At 44.5% G+C, this 21,358-nt stretch overlaps 3 protein-coding genes across 3 annotated transcripts in view; 2 read left to right on the plus strand and 1 right to left on the minus strand.

Moving 5' to 3' along the window:
* ANKRD27 (ankyrin repeat domain 27) overlaps window positions 1-13,134 on the minus strand; it is a 54,743-nt gene extending 41,609 nt beyond the window's left edge. The window contains exon 1 of the mRNA XM_041458994.1: window positions 12,997-13,134. The gene's annotated coding sequence lies outside the window, so the exon portion shown is untranslated. The remainder of the gene's footprint in view (window positions 1-12,996) is intronic.
* Window positions 939-5,327, plus strand: LOC121348739 (regulator of G protein signaling 9 binding protein). Its single transcript, XM_041458574.1, has one exon. It carries the CDS (start codon window positions 1,373-1,375, stop codon window positions 2,084-2,086), a length of 714 nt encoding a protein of 237 aa, XP_041314508.1. The 5' UTR covers window positions 939-1,372; the 3' UTR covers window positions 2,087-5,327.
* Window positions 13,018-18,079, plus strand: NUDT19 (nudix hydrolase 19). Its single transcript, XM_041458573.1, has 3 exons — window positions 13,018-13,852; window positions 15,600-15,807; window positions 16,891-18,079. Exons 1-3 carry the CDS (start codon window positions 13,169-13,171, stop codon window positions 17,115-17,117), a joined length of 1,119 nt encoding a protein of 372 aa, XP_041314507.1. The 5' UTR covers window positions 13,018-13,168; the 3' UTR covers window positions 17,118-18,079.
* The last annotated feature ends 3,279 nt before the right edge of the window (window positions 18,080-21,358 follow it).

The following is a 21,358-nucleotide window of genomic DNA, read 5'->3' on the forward strand; positions in this document are numbered from 1 at the left end:
AAACCACTCAGCTCCCCACAAATGCTGGGACATATGTGGTAGCATATACTGTGACAAGCAAGCTCTCCAGAAGCCCACTTCAGCAGACACGCCAGGTGCTAGAGACAGCAGAGCTCAGGTCTCCGAGCAGCACTCGCACCACCTCCACGCCACTGGCTGCACAACGAGCACGGCCTAGCGCCCAGCAGCGCCCACCGGGCTGCACCCGCACGCTGCCCAGGGCAGCCGGCGGAGCATGGTTTCTGACAGTGACAAACGGGTGCTTCCTGCACTCCCTGATGGGCCACGGCCTGACCTGAGCTAACTGCAGGTGCCCCGGACGGCACACCGGCCCTTCCTACGGATGAGAACAGCAGCGAGCTCCATCCCCAGCCGGGTCCCGGCGTGTCTGCGACACACAGGACAGCCGGGCAAGACCGACCTGCCATGCACAGCGGGGATCAACACGGCGGGGACCGACCGTGCCGCGGCGGTCACTGACCAGGGCCATGTGTCCGCACGGCCCGACCCCGCCGCACTCCGGCCCGGGTGAAGGCCGAGCGGGCACGGCCCCGCCACCGCCCAGGCCGCGGCCGAGCGGCTCCCGGGGCACGGCACGGCGGGCCGGGAGCACTCCCCGCTCCCACCGCGGCGGGACGGTCCCAGCGGGAGCCGCAGGCTGCCCGGGGCGGGAGCGCTACTCACACCGACACCATCTCCTCCCTGCTCCCCGGCCGCAGAGCCGCTGCCGCCCGCCTCCCCCGCCGCTCCGCACCCCGGCCAAGCCCTACCGGGGTCCAGGGCGGGCCCGGCGCGGCCGCACGAAGCCAATGGCTGGGCAGAGGCGGGAGGGAGCGGGCGAAGAGCTGCGAGCACCGCGGAATCGCTGCCTGCGGAGGCGGAGCCTGCGAGGGCTTATAGGGCCGGGCCGGGCGCTGCCCCCATGTGACCGCGCGGGCGCCCAGCTGGGGCGAGTTAAGTGGCGGCGGCGGGGACCGCCGGCTGCCCGGCTGCCGCTCCCCAGAGCTCTAGCCTTGGCTTTTTTGATTTCTTATTTTTTCCTCCTCCATCCTCGGCGTTTGGCACTTTTCGAACAGCAGCGCCCCGCTGAGCGAGGCGCGGACCGAGCCGCCCCGGTGGCGCTGCAGGCGGCGGTGGCGCGGGGAGCGATGCTGCCTGCCCGCCCGGGCTCCCCGCCGCCCGCCCGGGCTCTCGGAGCCGCCGGCGCCGCCTGACCAGCGGGTAACGGGGTGCTGGATGCAGGCCCGACCCGGAGGCAGCGCTTGCCATGTGTGCTGGTAGCTCCCGGCTGTGGCAGCGCCCGGGGCCCGGCACCGGGTAAGTCAGGGCGGCACCGGGCAGGGCGGCACCGGGCACGGCCCCCGCTGCCACCATGGTGAAGGAGGAGTGCAAGGCGCTGCTGGACGCGCTCAACAAGGTGACCGCCTGCTACCGGCACATGGTGCTGACCATCGGCGGCACCTCGGACTCCCAGAACCTGCGGGAGGAGCTGAAGAAAACCCGGCAGAAAGCTCAGGAGCTGGCGGTGGCCAACAGGAACAAGCTCACCACGGTCCTGAAGGACAAAACCGTGAGTAAGGAAGATAAAGCAGAGTTCGAGAGGCTATGGGTGATTTTCTCCACGTGCCTAGAGATCCTGGAGATCGATATGAGGAGAGCCCTGGAGCTGGGCCACGAGTTCCCGCTGAACGTCCCCAAAAAACACCTGATCCAGACGGGCATGAGCGGGGGAACCTCCGGCGTGGCCGCCCGCGCCATGAGCGTCCAGAACATGAAATACGAGGCTGAGCACAACATAGACGTGGTGGATTTGAAAGACCTCGAGAACGAGATCAACCAGGTAGGAGAGATGATGTACGAGATGGAGATGAAGGTCAATGTCCCCCAGTGGACAGTAGAGGCTAAGCAAGACCCAGGGGCTGAACTGAAATCCACCATCAGCGTGGGCGCTTCCTCTATTGGCATGATCTCTGTGGAGGAAAATAAATCCTTCTGCGATATCAGCAAGGTTCTAGCTGGGATTATTTTCACTGCTGTGCTCATTATCGCTATTGTCCTGGCAGTGTGTGTGGTAAAACTGTCTTAGGGTGGTGCAAGCTATGACACGAGCAACCCCTCTCCAGCCTTCTCTGGAGTGTTTCATGCCTCACCTTCACTTCCAAAGTGTGTTACTTGGATGAGCTGAGAATTTTAAACGAACACTTGAAAGAACAGAGCAGAACTTTTGCCTCTGGATAGCCTGAAATGCACTATTTGTTTCTTCATGCTTTTTGAAGAAAAGGGATGCAAATCAGCCTGCAGAATAGAATGTCTTCATTTACTGGACTTGTAACAGTTAAGTGAAATATCAGGGTATTATGACTACTGGCTGTAACAGGGATTTGCCTGCTATTAATAGGTCACTATTCTCAGAAGCCTGTGGTTTTTGTTCTTCACTAGGTTCTGGTGTTTGCTGCTGGTCACTGTTTACAGTATTGGAGGGTAACATAAATTTGATGGCTAACATGGGTGTTTTGTCTAACCAAGTGAATAGAATACTTCTTTTCCATCAAATACAAAACGTATTTCTTGAGCGGAGGAAAGGGGTAAGGATGAAAACCCCAATAAAAGAATGCAGCCAACCTCCATTTTAAATAAGTTAATGGTTAGGGAGGGAGGAGAAAACGGACTGATGTTTGATACCAAGTACTGTTTGTTGATTTAGACTGAATTGTAGGGAACCCATTTGCATGAATTGGCATATGTCAATGACTAATTGCTTTCCAAATCCAGAGAGAAAAAACGGAGAGTTGCATATTCCAAAACATACTAGCAAGCCTCATGGTTTTCATTCACATTTACCATGATTTTATCTTTCCCTGCAGAAAGACTTGATTCTTGCTACTGATTTTAATTTTTCTTTCTGAAGCAGCAGTTTGTACTCCGTGATTAACTATGAAAACAGGAGCAATGAATCTACCCACAGCAGATGCAGTAACATGGGAAAATAGATTTTAGCAAAGAGAAATGGTGTTAAGTTAAAGCAGACTTTCCCAATGGGATCCCCTCTCCAGTTGACAGGGAGGGACTGATGCTTGTATGTATACAGCCACATTTCTTCAAGCTCCCAAATTGCAGAAATCCAGACAAAGCTAAAAATGTGTCTCAGTTTCATATCTCAGTCATGTCTGATTAATCATCTGGGAAACAGGAAGCCTGTAGGATTGATAACACTACAGTTCTGGAAGGGAAGTGCAACAGCATAAAATTTTCAAGTGCTTCTGTATGGAATTGTCAACATTTAATTATAAAACTCTGGAAACAGACACTTACTTAGCAGAGAAGCTTTACAGTATTTTGTAAAAAGGATTTATGTGTTATGGTATTTATTATTTACTTCTGGAAATACCTTCTAGTGCTGTGAACAAACACTGTCCTTTCAGGAATGCTTGGTAGATGTGCTACAGTGCCATATGTGTATGGGGCACTCCACAGCCAAATATAAAGACCCCAAAATACTGGGGGTTTAAGAAGTCATTTTTCTTCATTGATTATTACAGGAACATTACCAAAAAGTAATAATCAGACATGTTTTGTGAACAGTCGTCATGCTTGTTAAATAAAATTGGCAACATGCACAAACACCTAATATTTTTAAGTTAAGAACTAAACATACTTCAAAAAACTGCAGCAAACAGTTTGTTCTTTAAAACTTAACTGGATTTATGGGGGCGGGGAGAAGTGTATTTGAATCTGGCCAGTTGTAGGTGAGGAAAAAAATAGTAAGCAGAGGCCTGAATTCAAAGCTATAGATTATCCTTCTGTTGAAGGATAATGTGAGCTCTGCACATTGGTCCAGTCTAACTGCATTCTCTCAGGAATTCATAGTGTTCCAAGACAACTCCACATTCCTTTCTGCTGTGTTTCCCCCATTTCATAGAATATGTTTTATATGTAGTTAATCTATGTCTGTAGAGATCCCTGACAGCTTTCTAACAAATCCAGGTCTGTATTTATCGGTGCTACAGTTCCAGCCTGCCTAGACAAGGTGTAATTGCTGAATGTTCACTTAAATTTGATACCTCCTTCACAACCACAATAAATAAACGTATTTAAGGAAAATACAGCAAAAGCTGCAGAAGAATGTACCTATTTGGATTGCCACCTCTTGTCATTAAGGACCTGTGGATGTTTTCACTTTTTGCACTCTCAGTTCAGAGGAAGGCAGAGAAGTCATTGGGCTTTATGCTGTGCTTCCGAAAACTCCATAAACCTCATGAAATCAGACCATTTAACCACATGTTCTCCAACCCCCAAGTCATGAATGCAAGTCTGTTTTCTGGTGGCTAAGTAAATGGTAACAATGACAACATTCATTATCTTTTATCTCGGTATCTTCCACACACCTAACCATAGATAAACAGTTTATCCATGCTTAGTTGTGTAGAAGAATTTTTAAGAATGGGTCATTTTTGAAAGCAAGCCTCAGTGGGTTGGTAAACTTGTTACATTTTCAGTCCATTGCAGTTTTGGTTTTTTACTTGGATTTTTTAATATAGGACTCAAAGAATTCATATAAATAGCCTTTAAGTATGTAAGTCTTGCTTTATTATGAATATGCATACAATTAATATTTAAAGGATTGGCCTTGGAAAAAGAATTTTCAAATCTTAAGACAAAGCTGGCTGCAAATTAATTCATCATTAGTATGTTCCTAAAAATCTGTATCATCTTACATTTAGCCTATCTGAAATTAATAGGTTAAGTAGAATTGTAACAGAGGATTGGCACTGTCTACATGGATAAAGTGCTGCCACTCATCTCCTACACGTGTTTGTTCCATGTGACGGAGTTTGGCACGACACTGCACAAAACCAAAACTAAATGAAACCTCCATTGCCCAAAAGTTTAATTTAAATTCCTTTAAATTAAGAAATAGAGATAAAGCTTTGCGGTCTTCATTTCTTCCTCCTACTGGAATGCAACTGGAAGGAGACTGGAAATGCTGCTTTGTAGGCGAAAAATGGGAATTCGTACTTCAAAATACTCTATATTGAAACAGCATGATGAAAAAAGCACATACTCTCATGCTGATTGGTGAGAATGTAATTATAGTCCAGGAGAATATGGTCATTGCTTAATTAATATCAGTGTTGATCTACTTCAGCTCTTTTGTCTTTATTCACAGAATACACATATTAAATTTGCTGTATAGTAAAATCTTACTCCTGACTTGAATTACACTGGTTTTGCCTGTGCATGGGTGGTATTTTCTACACTTTGAATAATGCAAACCTGTTACTGTCATTATTTATTTAACTTAAAATAAAGTACTTCCTTATAACTTACTGGTTTGCTTGCAGCAGTAATTAAAATAAAACAAAATCTGTCAGAACAGGTCCAGAGGAGGCCACAGAGTTGATCAGAGGGATAAAGCACCTCTGCTATGAGGAAAGGCTGGGAGAATTGGGATTGCTCAGCCTGCAGAATACAAGCTTTGGGGTGACCTAATTGTGCCCTTCAGTGCCTGAAGGAAGCGTGCAAGAACGATGGAGAGAGCCTATTTACAAGGGATGGAGTCACAAGGGGGAACGGTTCACACTGACAGAGCTGGCTCAGATGAGATACTGGAAGAAATTGTTCCCTGGGAGGGCAGTGAGGCTCTGGCACAGGTTGCCTCGGGCTGCCCCATCCCTGGAAATGTTCGAGGCCAGGCTGGACAGGGCTTGGCACAATTTGATCTGGTGGAAGGTATCCCTGCCCATGGCAGGGGTTGAAACCAGATGATCTTTAAGGTCTCTTCCAACTCAAACCATTCTATGACTCTTTGAAAAGCTGGAATATTAATAGAGCTTATCTGTAGTAAGCTCTTCTAAACTAAACTTCCTGTTTCAACCACAGCAATAAAAGTAATGTGCTAAGCTCATCATTAGTTTGTTAACATAAACACAGCCTTCCCAAGCTCCCAAAGTTAAATAGTGATGTAGCTTACGCTGCCAGGGAAGCAGCAGTCTGAAAAGCCAGGAAATCCCTGCCTTAGGAAACAGCTACAATAACATTTAAGCTAACAGATGATTCTGCCTTCAGCACTGGTTGTCCAGTGTTAAGTACAGAACCATTGGCTTGGACAACCTGAAAACCAGACTAGACTGGACTAACAATTGGATTCTCCTTGTGTTAGGATCCAAACTCTGTCTCTTTTAGCCAGTAAAGCTGGCATTTACTTTAGCAAAAGATTTACACAACCTAAGGAGTGTGAAACTTGGTCCTGTGCTATTGGTAGCAGCAATGAACAACAGTTGTATCAAACCATCAGAACTGAGTCTGTTAAATGCAGCAATCTGTAATTTCATTACAGGATTTCCAGTCTATCACCATAAAAACCCATTACACTGTTTTCTAGTTTAGGAACACAGGATCGTAATTAAAGTGTTTATTCTGATTTTGCAAACAACGTAACATCAAACTTCAGCTAGGAATAAAAAATAAAATTAGTTTCAAAATTCTTCATGTAAGTATGAAAGTATTTTTTACAGTAATGCAATTATTTAAAAGTGGACTAAATGACTGATGTAATTAGCTTTCAGATTAAAAATTAAACATGTGCTTATTGTTTGTAGAGAGGATTGGTTACAGGCTTGCTTTTCCTTCTCTGGAAGGTTTGTGTTGTTTATGTTTGCTTTCCAGAAATACCTTCTATTTAAGTGCTAATGGAACTCCTAGTCAACATATTTACCCTTCACAGATTTTCATTATGTAAGAAGTCATTCAGTAAGACCAGTGGATTACAGATCTCTAAGTGCTTTCTCTCAATACGATTATATAAGTCTTTTAATACAGGAAGAGATCTGGACAAAATAGTTCACACGTGAGCAGCATTTGCTACAGTAAGTGTACAATAAAAGTGGGAATAGAAAATGATGTCTTTCATATAAAATTATCCACGTGTTTAGGGAACAACAAAAAAAGGAAAGGGGATGGATGTATGTAGTAAATACCAAAGTTTGCCTTTTGTTATATACAACAGCATCCCAATGTTAAACCACAGCTTCTCTATAAAAAAAGGACTCTCTTATGCCCAGTGGGACACAGGATATAAAATATCCCTGAGTGGAACTGACTCCATTCTCTTATTACGTCTTACAGAGTAAGAGTAAAAATATTTTAATTTCCTATATGTTGTTATCCATTTTAGAGAAGACAATCCTTATCTCCCTCGGTTCCACACTACAAATGACCTTCTCCTGGAAGAAGGCAGTCCCACCTGGCTGGATTCCATCACCCACCCTCACAGCTCGCTGCTGTGGTACTGGGTGCAGCTGGGATGGAGCTGTAGCAGCTGCCACAGCAGAACCTGTGCAAAGGTGAAAAGTCTCAGGGCACTTAGCCAGCACCAGGGCTCTGGTGGATCCTCTCAGCCAGCCAAGCACGAGTGTTCCACGCTGGAAGCAATGTGACTGCAAACACAAATCCAATCACAACCTCTCTGAAACCGCCACCCACAGAGGCCACAGTTCCAGTTGTTTGTGAGAATATTTACTGTGATTTACCAGAGTGATAGAAACTGACTTCTCAGCCCTCCACAGGGTCAGGTGGGTTTTTGTTTTGTTCTCTTTCCTTGAATTTTATGTTTTATTTACACTGCATTGCATGACATTATTTATCATATACTTAAATCTCCACCAAATCAAACAAACTCACAAATCCTCTCAAAGCTAGGTATAATTCAGCTGCACAGAAATGGAAGTCACAGCTGTGGTATAAATGTGGTCTGTTATTTTGATCATTTCCACTGTGCATGAAATTATCACTGCAGTCTCTGATCAGTCAGGTCTGTCTCTCACACACAAATGTTCAAGTAACACAGTTTAACTCACTGATGTGCCACAGCACTAAGAAATCACACAGCCAAAAAATTGACTTCAAAAATCATGGGGCTTTTGAAAGAATAATAAACCTCATATCCTACAGTCATCTACAACTGTCTTGGGAAAAAGAAATTAAATGCAATTCCTTTGTGCAATCCAGAAAAATCTATATAAAAATAGCATAAATGTTGGGGGAAAAACAACATAAGATATTGGAAATAAGGAAAAAAAGACAAAAGAAAATACTTAACTATTTATACCATATAAAATGACTGAGGACTGCTAGAGGCAGCAAACGTGATACTCCCTTAGCAACTTAATCTAATATACTAATTGCAGGTGTAACTTAAGATATACACATTTGAATTCTGGGCTCTGGAAGGTGTGCTCCAAATGATTCCTGAAACAAGCAACCAGTACTCAGTCTGGCAAGAAATTACACATGTGAAAACTATTCACATAAATAAAAGCTGCAGAATTAGAACCATAATTTCCATTTCCATAAGATGTGTAATCCATTTTGTGTCTGTTGGAAGTAGAACAGTTCCAGTTGTTAATACTATCTGTAACCTACTTTTCTCATCTGCCTAATTTGTTGGAATACCATTTTGTATGAAGTTAGCTAGGTTTTTTTTAATTTTTCTTTTTAGTCAATCTATATAATGGTGTTATAATAATAAACCTGTATTTTCTAGATGTGACATTTATTCCCAATTTGGAAACAATACTTGAAAACCTATACAGGTTGAATAATCTATTTACTTTTCATATTAATTATTAAGTCTGCCTATTCGTTGATATTATATGAGCTAAACAATCTAAAAGCTTTAGCATGTCATTTTGAAGTAACCTGGAGGTATTTGAAATACCATTTGAAATAGCTGGAGGCAATTAAAAGATGTGTAGATGGGGCACTTGGGGACATGATTTAGTGGTGGACCTGGCAGTGCTGGCTTCGTGGTTGGACTCAATGATCTTGGGTTTTTTCCCCAACCTAAATGATTCTGTGATTCTACAATACTGTAAAATAAGGCTGTTGAAGGAGCAGTAGACAAACCTAGTGAAATCTCTGTATTTTTTGATACTTGAAGTAGTCACAACTCATTATTGTAGACACTGCATCTGCATGGAGATGCATGCATCTTTATGCATCTAAATTAAACCAAGAATTTGTATAATCATCTTCAACTGACAAGATAGCATGTAAACTAAACTAAATGATGACCTGGAGGTATTTGAAATACCATTACTCATTATTGTAGACACTGCATCTGCATGGAGATGCATGCATCTTTATGCATCTAAATTAAACCAAATAGTTCTATAATCATCTTCAACTGACAAGATAGCATGTAAACTAAACTAAATGATGAAATGCTGATGGATCTTGTTCTTCATCTGAAATTAATTATTACAGTGGTGAAATCTGCACTGACCTGTCTGGGCAAAATAATGTATGCAATGATGTACCAAAAGGAATGAAGTAATTGGATTGCCAAGTAGTGTGATCACATAGAAAAACCCCAGAAAATTAATTTTTTTTTTAAACAAACTTGTAAGCAGTAACTGAACTGTAGAGAAAAATGTTGAAGTAACCTCTGCATTGCTGAAATATGACGCCACAAAGAATTATTATCAGTGCAACAGTCTTAGGGTATTTTATTTGAGGTAACTTTTGCATCACTCAGAAGGGTTTATTTTTCAATACAACACAATCTGGTTTTGAAAACAACCTGAAATACAAAATTATTTGGGGCCCATTAAGTACACATGTTGTATGTTTTCATGCTACAAGAAGCAAGAAAGACAGCTGAATTCTTTACTTTTTAGCAAAGCCACCTTTTTATCTTTTTTTAATCATTTAATTTGGAGGGGACCTCTGACTCTTTCTCTACTCTCACACATGTATCTAGCTAATTCTTGCTATGAGGAGACTTCTCTTCACACTAAAGTGCCCTGTATTCCCAGCCTACAACTGGCCCTTGAAGCATCATGTCCTCATGCTGGAATCCTTCCATACAGTAATGCAACAAACTGGTGTGCATGGTTTAGGATTAGTGATAGATTTTCTCAGATTTTCTCTTTTTTCCTGAAATCACTCATAAAGCTATAGAAATTTAAGTACAAGTGAGATAAGCTCTGCATTCTAGCAGAATATATTGAAGAAAAAATCATCTAAGTTGGAGATGAAGAAACACGCTCTGTAGACAACTTTACATCAAATTTGCCTTTAACAGTTATTCTATATTCGTGTGAACTACCTCCAGCAGGTCAGCTTTAGCTTTGAGGGGGCAGATACACACGCTAAGAGCTGATCTTTTGCCTTGCTTAGCAGGAAACTGGAAGGGGGCAGAACATCCCTTTGCATCCTTTATCTTTGCTCACAGAGTTTCTGAGTGCTCATTCTCAGAACCTCCTGCAATCTCCAGTCCTGATAACTGGGTCAGGTAAAGACTCACACGCTCCTGGAATTTCACACGAGATCACTTCAGCTTTGCAGCGAATGGATACTAAACTACTCTTCCTAAGACAATTCTGAAAGAAGCTAGAAAAACTGCCAGCAATAGGGTGAATCTGCTGACCCTCAGGAAAGGAATGGCACCTTCTTAACAGGTGACTTATACTGCAGAACTGTGTGGAAAAACACAGCAAATGGAGTAGGAAGAAAGTTTAGCTTAGCTTGCACTTGGCTGTGTTTGGGCCCAAAGAACTGCTCTAGATGCTGAGCTCATCCTGAACAGAGCTGTGACCCCAGCCCTAGCAATATCAGGGGGTCTGAGGCCACAGCACCGTGCCAGCCTACATCCCATTTCCACTGCCCTGCAGGAATGCCTTCGGAACCACACCCACGAGGTTTAATACCAGTGGGTGCCAAGGAAAGCAGGGGAGGCCGCCAGGTTCTCAGGGGGATAAAGCACCTCTGCTAGGAGGAAAGGCTGAGAGAATTGGGATAGTTCAGCCTGCAGAAGAGAAAGCTTTGGGGTGACCTAAGTGTGCCCTTCCAGTGCCTGAAGGAAGCGTGCAAGAAAGATGAAGAGAAACAATTAACAAGGGCCTGGCGTGACAAGGGGGAATAGCTTCACACTGACTGAGAGTAGGTTTAGATGGAATATTGGGAAGAAATCATTCCCTGTGAGGGCGATGAGGCACTGGAACAGGTTGCCCAGAGCAGCTGTGGCTGCCCCTGGATCCGTGGAAGTGTCCAAGGCCAGGCTGGACGTGGCTTGGAGCAAGCTGGGATGGTGGAAGATGTCCCTGCCCATGGCAGACGGGAAAGCAGGTGATCTTTAAGGTCTCTTCCAACCCAGACCATTTTATGATCCTATGCTTCATTTGCCAGGGTATCCCTGCTTTACATACTAGCACTTGTGAGCCTTTAGACTATCCAAGATAAAAAAACCCAAACCAATATTCCAGTTAGAAACTTAAGATAACACTATAATCATTGCTATTCTCTGCTATCAAATTTTCCTAGATATGTTCTGAAATTATGTTCCAGGGCTATCAGATATCACATTTTTGCCAGAGTAAGACAGTTTTCTATGTGTGTGGGTATTTTATCTGATTTGAAAGTGACACCGTTCATTATTGGTAGATGGTCACTTTCTACTTAAAATGCCTTTATGCTGAAATGGTCTGGACATAATGGACCCTAAATCTTTTTGATCAGCCATCAAGCTCATTGGATGTTAAATCTTAAAAAACCTCAGTAGTTTATTAATATTTCACCAGTAAAGCAGCTTTTAGGCAAAGCACATTCCTAACAAGACATATGCTTAACGCAGTGAAACGGTTAACTACACAAAGAGTGCAAAAGGCAAACAAATATCAAGATAAATGTCACGGTTTTAGATTCAAAGTGCCTTAGTAGAAAACAATAAATTAATGAGCCTCGTGCTTCAACTGCCTAATGTGGTAATTACTGCTGAGCAAAAAGGATTAAATTAGTGAGGAAAGTGCTGCTCAGGTGAACAGATATCATTGGTTTTGCTTGTATATTCAGTGATAAGCAAAGGAAGGAGAGGGAGGCTTGTCTGTTGTCTGGCCATTCATTTTAGCAGCATCAGCTGGCTTGGCTGACCTGCTCTGCCACTGCAGCCAGGCACCAGGGTGAGCTTATGGCCCAGCTGTGTCTGGGCACACCTCAAGGTCATTTTTGGATTTGTCAATTGACATGATCCAACATCCCACTGCTTCAGTTACTTCTAAACTTTATTTCAGTTCCAGTGACACACATCTCATAAAGCACCAAGTACAAGTTCAAATAGAAAATCAAATGGAGAGGTTGTCAGAAGCATGTACGGGCACGTGGGTATTTGTGAAATGCAATCTGGCATGAGAAGGATTATGGATGGGAGAAGGATTTTCCATGTTACATGTAAATACCATTCTCGCAAACTTCTCAACCTGTGTCATCAACTTCTTTCTGCTTAAATTTCTTACAAATTAGGGAAAATTGAGGAATCAAAATCAATTAACAAAATAAAATGTTTCCTAAGGGTTCAAAGAACTTTTCAAGGTTTTGCTATTTTGCTGATTTTTTTTTTCATCTAACAAGGTACTTAAAAACCTCAAAACAGAAGAGCTCTGTAATGATAAGCTAAAACTCCTCCCATTTGGAATGTACTAGAACAAATTCAAACAAATTCAACCAAACATCATGTTTAACTACAGACCTAAAATGACTTTTGCTGTCAGCATGGCTTGCTGTGGCATTGAGATAAGGAGATTTCTGCGAGGCCAGCTGGCAGGTCAGCAGCAGCATTACCAACACAAATCCGAGCCCTTGGCTCCTGACCCCGTGCTGACTCCCGGGGCTGGAACTACAGACCCTTCCCCGTGCTCAGGGAGGTTCTGGGGCTGGAACTACAGACCCTTCCCCGTGCTCAGGGAGGTTCTGGGGCTGGAATTACAGACCCCTCCCCGTCCTCAGGGAGGTTCTGGGCTCCCAGGAAGCTCTGGGCATTTACACCTTGTGATGCTGTAAATACACTCCGTTCTGTGTATTTATACAGGAAACGTGCGAGCCAGCCCAAGACACAGCTTCCCAAGCCACTCAAAGCCATTGCCTCGTTTCTCCCGGCCATCGCTGCCTTAAACCCTCTGTATTGCCTTAAGCTTTCGCCCCCTGAGGACACCCGCTACTTACCGGCTTAGGGCTGAGGGGGGCTGAGGCATCCCGGCGCTGTCCCGCCTCCTGCGGGCCTCCCCCGGCGCTGGCCCGCCCCGCGGCTGCAGTGGCTCCTCCGCGGGCGCAGGCGGCGGTGCCGCCCCGCCCGCCGCGGGAGCGCGGCCGCCCCGGCGCCCTCCGCCTCGCCAAGATGAACCCGCGGCTGCGGCACTGGCGGGGGGCGGCCACGCTGCTGCTGGCGGCGGGCACGCCGGGCCGGCCGCCGCGCTCGCCGCTCGGCCCCTTCGACTACGAGCTGCTGCTGCTGCGCCGGAGCTCCCGCAGCGGCTTCATGCCCGGCGCCCACGTGTTCCCGGGCGGGCTGGCGGAACCGGCGGATTTCTCCGCCGAGTGGCTGGGGCTGCTGCCCGCCTCGCCGCACTGCGGGCTGGGCGCCGTGAAGCCGCCGCCGCCCGGCGGCAGCCGCGCCCCGCTCTTCGCCACCGACCGGGAGAGCCTGGGCTCGCAGCTGCCGGGGGAAGTCGCCTTCCGCATCTGCGCTCTCAGGGAGACCTTCGAGGAGGCGGGGATCCTGCTGCTGGTGCCGGGGCGCGGGCCGGCCCCGCCGCTGCCCGCCGAGCGCCTGCCGCCCGCCGCCGAGCTCGGGGAGTGGCGGCGCCGGGTGCGGGAGGACGCGTCCTGCTTCCTGCGGCTGTGCCGGCACCTGGGCTGCGCGCCCAACATCTGGGCGCTGCACGAGTGGAGCAACTGGCTGACGCCCGTGGGCAGGGCCGGCCGCGGCGGCCGCCGCTATGACACGGCTTTCTACCTGTGCTGCCTGCAGGAGCGGCCGCCACACGTCTCGCAGGACGACCAGGAGGTGACAGCCGTCCTGGTAAGAGGGGCCGGGGTGCCCGGGATGCAGCACAGCCCGGCCGGGCGCGTGTTGCGATGAGAGCGGCCGCTCCTGCCCGGCTCCTGGCTCCGCCGAGACTGTGCCCTCACACTTCGAACAGGCGTAGAATCATAGAGTGGTAGGGGTTGGAATGGACCTTAAAGCCCATCTAGTCCCACCCCCGCCATGGGCAGGACACCTTCCCCCAGAACAGGTTGCTCCAAGCCCCAATGTCCAAGCTGGCCTTGACACACTTCCAGGGATCCAGGAGCATCCACAGCTTCTCTGAGTACCGTGTCACAGGGTCTCACCACCCTTACAGTAAAAAAATTGCCTTCTAATATCTAATCTGAAAGTCTCCTCTTTCGATTTGTACCCATTGTACTCCTTGTCCTGTCACTACAGTTCCTGACAAAGAGTCCCTTTCCAGCTTCCCTGCAATTCCTTTCAGATAGCGGAAAGTGCTGTGAGGTCTCCACACAGCTGTCTCTTCTCCAGATCAATCCAAGCCCTCCGGATAAAGCTCCTTGAGACGTGAGGAAAGGGAAGGGAGCTTTTACCTGCGCTGTGCCCCTCTGCCCTGGACACCTGGAGCTGCCACCATCACCAGCGGTGCAGCAGTGTCAGAGAGGGTTTTTGTGAGGTCGTTCTATGATCCGTGTCACATCAAATCCCTTTCACCGTGAATTGCTGTCTCTTTCAAAGGCACTTGACAAATTCTTTACATTCATTCCTGCACTATAGCAGGGTTGTCACACCTCCTCAGTATACTGGGTGAGATCCATGTGGTATATCCAGGTATATTCTAGGACTGCATGAGATGCTAGTAATTTTTCTTTTGGAGTTACTTGGAATATCTTAAGTAATGTGCAAACTTGTTGAAATAGTAAAATAGTATAGTAAAAATGTTGACATTTTTACTTTTTTATCTTTTTTTTTTAATTGAATGTATAAAAGTAACAAACTTCATGAAGAAACTCTAAGATTAGAGCTCAAGGTCGGGTACATTAGGGTCCTTAAGTTTTTCTAGCATTCTGAAAAGTTTGATTGCAAGTTAGAGGTAGATGAAAAACCAGACAGTTCTGTAAAAGCCTACTTAAAGTTTTGGTATTACTGATGCTGCTATATTTATTTGTTTAACAAATTCTGCTACAGAAATCTAAAAGTACCTGAAACCTTACTTTCAAGAGGTCATGTTGTAATTTTGTTAATAATAGCATAAATCTACTGCAAATGATTATGCACATATTATTAAATTCACCGTGTGAGATGAAGTCAAGATTACCAATAGTTTAAATATGCAGAATTATGATGAGTAGCAGGGTGTTCATGCTCTGAAAACTATGCATCTAAGAAGCAGATGTTTAGAGGTGCTTTTAAATCTCAAAGCATCAGGGCAACCTCTGGTAATAGTGAGTTTAATGTTTTCTGTTGGTTTCAGTAAACTTTCAGTCATGCCCCTAAAACAAATGTCAGTTTTTAATCCTGGCATGTCTGTGTGTAAAATAAAAATTTATTTGTATTGGGAAAAAATGAATAATTTTTATAGATTATGTTTTTCAGTTTTAAGAACGTCTTTGTTCTTACTTTGGTGTAGTTTATACATGGTTTTTATTGTGTTCAGAAGATACGGTCTGTTGCAAGCTCCTTTGCTGTATGGACTCCCTTGCTAAATGACTTTTCAGTTTATTCAGACTTTCTGTCTGCTCCTGAAATTACTATTTCAAGACTTGTTTTCATCTTCCAGTGGTCGTCACCTCCAGAAGCCATCGAACGCTTTAAGTCTCAGGAGATCTGGTTTCCTCCACCTCAATTTTATGAATTCTGCAGGCTGTGCAACTTCTCTTCCCTCGAGCAGCTGCAGCAGTTCAGCTCTGCACGGGCTCTGGAGGGCTGTGAGCGCTGGATGCCCGTGATGCTGAGTGCTGCAGATGGATTCATCCAGCTGCTGCCCGGTAAGGACACGCTGGAGGCTTCTCCCAAATACACAGCATCTCCTGAATGCTGTGTGCTGAAGCCACATGACATAAACCATCCTTAACTGAAAGGAAAATACTCTTCTAAGTCAAGTTACTGCATGCTGTTTCCACCTTGTTTGCTACAGTTGTGACATGGCTGCAGCAGAGATGAGCCAGGGCATCAGACAGCACAGTTACTTCTTAGTTACTCATAATCTCCTGTCTCACCATTGTCATCATATGTGTATTTGTGAAGAAATTCCAGCAGTTCAGCTTTTTGTAACCTGAAGGATGTTTTAAAGCTCCTTCCTTTTAGTCCTTTTCAGTGGGAAGTCTCCTTTACTTCAGGTGTCACTTTGTGAGGAGAAGAGAATCAAGCACAGCTGCAGTATCACACCTCCCAGCTGCAGTGACAAGGCACTGGACTAAAACCATACACTCAGCCATCTTCCTCCTGCCCTTTCTCCTACTTAAATCTCTCTCATTTCATAATCGTGTACATGCAGCATTAAGAAAAATTGTGTATACTGTTTATTATTTTCTGCTTTTCTCAGTTGGTTTTTCATTATGCTTTCCTTTTTTTTTTTTTTTTTTTTCTTTTGGTCACAATTGACCAATTCACCATGTGAGAAATCTAGGATTTCTGTATTTCGGGTTTATTATCAGTCTTGTACAAGAGTATAATGCCTTGATGTAGCAAAATAATTATTTACTTTAACAAAATAGAACAAAATAAATTTCTTAGTCCTGTCTTTATACATGTGAAGAAGTGCTTGTCCTGTGCCCCATCTATTATATACACCTGTCTGCCCAGGCTGTCATTACAGCATATTAATAGCATATTATCAGGAGCTCTAGAACATTCAACGTGTACTGCAGTGTGACTGGCATACTTCAGAAATGTATGGTTCTATCTTTAAATCTGAAGATATTTAGAGGCAGTTTACTTTTGCATTGCAAAATACATTTCCAGTGATTTGCATGTCCTGATAAATTCTCAAAAATTGCCAGTATCACTCAATGAAAAGGCTGAAAAGTAAGGTTGGCTATCTATAACTAAATCTTTTTTTCTACCCCCAGGAGATGAGTTATATCCAGAAGATCCAGATTATACTGGAGAAAAGAAAATTACTATGTCAACAGATAAGAAGGTTGAAGATCTCATGAAAGAGGGTGGAATATTTCACAGGATAGTAGTAAAAGACATCAACAATCTTGCTATCTATGTTAATATTCAAGCAAAATATAAACATATAAATCCACTGATGATAAAGTGTGATAATTCAGATTACAATAGCAGATTGTAATATGTCTTTGGTTTAAATCTAGAATATTTTTAATTGCATATATGCTCACTGTGGTTTTGGTGCTTTTTAACTGTTGCCAAATAGTCATGAAAATATTTCTCTGTCCTGCCAAAGCATTATGTCTCTGTGTATGTGTGGTGTCACATATATGTGTATCTAATCTCTTGAGTCTTTAAAAACAGCAGTTGTGTAGGGTCACAAAGGTCCTCTTCTCACTGAAAATTTATATATGTATTATGTTCAGAACAAGTAGAGAAGAGTTGAAGGATTCCTTTACTATGCTTCCCAAAGTTACCCACTTGATAACTGCAGTGTGTGTCTAGAAATGAATAAAATCTCCCATTACACATTTGTCGATATTTCCCACTCTATTCTCTCTTTCATTTTGGGGACAAGCAATGTATGTATAGATATAGATATATACATAAATTAACTATAATGCACTTTTTAAAAGAATATTATGAAGTTAATTTTTATATTTGATATACTTAAATTCTTTTTACTAATGGTAATAATTCAAAACTGCAATTTTCAAAGGTAGACTTAATTTAAAAGAAAGTCTTCCATGGAATTGAGTGCATTCTTTTTATCAATATATTTTTTTATCTTCAAGTTGTAAACAATTTAAAAAAATAAAAAGTTTAATTTTTTAGCTCCAAAAAGATATCAGTTACTTAAGGGAATAATATTCTTCCTTGAAATACCCACTTTCACATTCTAACATTTCAGTTTTTGCTTCTTAACTACTTTACTAATATAACTGAGATTTAAGAACTTCAGAGGAAAGATTGCGGCTTGATTTTTGGTTTGGATTTGTCTTTTGTGCAATAAGTGCAGTCAATAGAGCAGTCTTGTAAATTATCTGGAAGGAAAATGAATGATTTCAAATTACTCAGTAAAGTTGTTCAGAAAGCTTTGTTCCAGCTTTTGTTCTGTGTTTCAATTAAAACCTGTTGCTACAATTAGATTAAATTGGTTTGTAGCATTCATTTGATTTAAAAAAAATACTGAAAAAAAGGTGTGTCTTTCTCTTCTCCCTCAGAACATACCCAGGCTGGTGCTGGTTTTGCAGACCTTGTTGAGGTTTGTAAACCTGTGCTGAACAATGACCATGTGAAGCAGAGCAGTGTGTATTGTGCAGTATAACACCTGAATATTCTGGCTGGGTGTGACATTCCCTTTTCTCCAGTCACTGGAGACTTCACCTGCGTGCCCTGACTTCTCAAATGCAATGGACAGTGCCCTAGGACCCACCCTTGCTAGTTCCCTCAGAACCCTGGGATGCATCTCATCAAGTCCCAAGGACTTGTCTACGTTCAAGTTTCTCACATCTTGAACTTGGTTTTCTCCTACAACGAAAAGTACTTTATTTCCTCACCTTGAAGTTCAGGGACATGGGAAATGTGGGAAGCATGACTGCTGCAAAAACTGAGCCAAAAGAAAAGTCAGTGTCAAAGAAACCCTGTCAGCCCTCCATGTGGATTATCCCTGAAGTATTGGGGGTGGGGATGTACATTTGTTTAAGTTCCAGATCCCTTGCCACATTCAGCTGCAGCTGAGCCTTAGCTCTCCTGATCCCATACCCCCAAGCACCATCCCTATATTCTCCCCTATGGATACATATTCCCGCTTCCAGTGCCTGTGCTTTTCTTTCTTGCACTTCAGTCAGACTATAAGGGTCCTTCTCAGCTTCACTGGTCTCCTGCCGTGTCTGATTTCTTACACATGAGAATCAAGAGTTTTTGTGTTTCAAGGAAAAGATGCTTAAAGAGCTGCCAGCCCTCTTCTCTCCTGCTCCTTTATCTCTGAGGGCAGTTTCCAGGAGTTCTCATCCAGTAATGCCTTCAACAAGTGACAGTGTGCTCTCCTAGAACCTTCACTTTATTCAATCTGGACCATATCCTTTGAGATGACAAATTCAAATACACAAAATATTTCTTTTATTGTTCTGCCTCTTACAGTTATTCTACCAGTTTACTTTTAAGGTAGAAAGTAAGTATTATGAGAAAATATTTTTGATAAAGAAATCCTTACAGCAGGATGTGGGCACAGCAGGAGCGTGGATATGGGAATGTGGGCAGGGAGGCGTGCAGGAGTGATGCCAGGCGTGTGGGAAAATGCACAGTTTTGGCGCTTGTGTTAGTTGAGGGTTCTCCCTCTGGCTGGCTCGGGTTGTCTTCCTGCAGAGCTAAGAACTACACCAAGGACTTATAAGTTATTTCAGCACTTCCACAGTGGCAGATCCCTATGGACTCTGTCCGTTTACTTCTTGGTGCTACAGCTGTTTTTTTTTTTTTCTTTTTTGCTGTGGTTGTTGTCCCTGCATTAGTTAAGAACTACCAGTGTTTCCGGAGAACTACCACTATTTCACCATTGCCTCTGCTACAGACACCTTAAACCTGAAATAAATTCCCAATCCCAAAGATTCATTGTAATAACTTCCTTCAAGTCCCGTTAGACTGTTCTTGATTTCAAGTTGTTTGCAGTAACAAAGGCTTTTATTCTTTCACTATGAGTTTGGTTTCCATTTTATACAAAAAGCAAGACGACGAACTTCCCTGCGCTTTGTGAGATTCCCCACAACGTTCCAGGGGTTTTTTACACCCGGGAGCAGTTGGCTGTGCCATGGGCCATAACCCGCTCCTGAGGGGCCGGGCCGGGCCGGGCCGTCCTGGGCTCTGACCCGCCCCGGGGCGGCTCTGGGGGCGGCCGCGCTGAGGCTCTGGAAGGTTCCGCGGGCAGCGCTTTCTGGAAGCTTCTGCGGGGAGCGGGCGGCACTGCGGCAGGGCGGTGCGTGGAGCTTGGAGCCTGGCAGCGCTGGAGGATGAGGTCAGTGGGCTCGTTTCTACGGGAAACAGTGTGGAGCTATGGCAGGACGGGGAAATGGGGACTGGGGAGGGAGTAAAGCGAAGCAAGTGGTTTTTCAAGGCCGTGTGCCGTGCGGCTCTTCCCTCGCTCCGCGCCCCCGGGTGGACAGGCGCTAGGTGGAGCACGGCTGGGCAGGGGTAACGAGCTGTGTGTTCCGGGCGTGTCTGCACACACCGGGAGGGCCGCAGAGGCTCCTGCTTCCTTCTCTCGGTCTGCCTTAATGCAGCAGGTTGGGCGAGGGTTTTAGCGACGTACAGCATTTTTACCGGTTGAATACTGTCTAGTGGTGGGTGTGGGATTTGAGCAAGCGTTTGTTTCCCGTTCTTAACAAAGCGGGAATGTTACTTGCAGTGGGGTGGGAGAGCTGCTCCTGGGTGTGGGCGTGCTTCATCCCTGCCACGTTGATGGGCTATTTAGTGGGTTTGCACTCATTAACTGAGACTTCAGCTGAAGTTACTCATGCCCCTCACGTGTTACTGCTGAAAGAAAACTCCACTTTAAGAGTTAAGGCAGCACTGCTAATTTCTTGGTGCAGTATAACGGTGCAGGGTAAGAAACCGAGTGTGTAACTCAGGAGCTTTCTCCGTGTTAAATGATCTTGGGTGAAGCTTCTGCAGTCGTTCCAGCTGTTCCATTGTCATGTTAAACTGGGAATGATCGGTGCTGTCGCTTACCGGTTGTCGCCGTGTGTCACCTCAGGGTAGCTCTGTTGTTGCTGAACTCTGGCTTGTTCAGCAGTCACTTTGGAAATGGAAAGACAATGTCTTGATTTTCCTTTTCTGAAATATTTAATTAGGCATCTACTTTAAGTGTTAATTCTTCTAAATTAAGCTAGACCCTGCGGTGATGATACTACGATGTGATTTCGTTTTGTGTCAAAATGAAATGCCAATTACTTGCTGGAAGTTTCATTATTCTGTTGTAACTCCTAGGTCTGGTATGTGCTATTGCAGACAGATTTAGTGTGAAATACTAATAAAAATCTGTGACGTTAAACTTGTTTGCTAAGTTAGGGATTCGTCTTTTATATGAGGCTGAGAGACTTTTTTAAAAGTTGCAAATACTCTGCTCTGGTGTTTCTGTTCATTTGATCATGTAGGAAGGTTGTAGCAGCCCTTGTCCGTGATCATCCTATTGTTGCTGGCCTTTGAATGGGAAAGATGCCGCATGGATGGCAAATCCTAATTAGGCTTTAACGTAGTTCCTCATTAAGAAAGCTAGTTTGAACCCTTTGAAACATGTAAATCGTAAGTAATAAGTTGCTTAACTAGTACTCCTGAAATGAGTAGTAACAATATGTAGGCTTGCTTTAGGTGTGTGTTCTTCAAATAGGCTTTGAAACAAATGGTGGTGATTAAAATGGTTTATCATAT

This window comes from Pyrgilauda ruficollis, unplaced genomic scaffold (genome assembly GCF_017590135.1).
Source record: "Pyrgilauda ruficollis isolate IOZ18807 unplaced genomic scaffold, ASM1759013v1 scaffold13, whole genome shotgun sequence".
Taxonomy (NCBI): domain Eukaryota; kingdom Metazoa; phylum Chordata; class Aves; order Passeriformes; family Passeridae; genus Pyrgilauda; species Pyrgilauda ruficollis.

Excerpts from the sequence above, each read along its gene's own strand:
- LOC121348739 (XM_041458574.1), top strand. The coding sequence starts at position 1,373 with ATGGTGAAGGAGGAGTGCAAGGCGCTGCTGGACGCGCTCAACAAGGTG.
- NUDT19 (XM_041458573.1), top strand. The coding sequence starts at position 13,169 with ATGAACCCGCGGCTGCGGCACTGGCGGGGGGCGGCCACGCTGCTGCTG. Across the intron at positions 13,853-15,599 it reads AGGAGGTGACAGCCGTCCTG|TGGTCGTCACCTCCAGAAGC; the intron begins GTAAGAGGGGCC and ends TTCATCTTCCAG. Across the intron at positions 15,808-16,890 it reads ATTCATCCAGCTGCTGCCCG|GAGATGAGTTATATCCAGAA; the intron begins GTAAGGACACGC and ends TTCTACCCCCAG.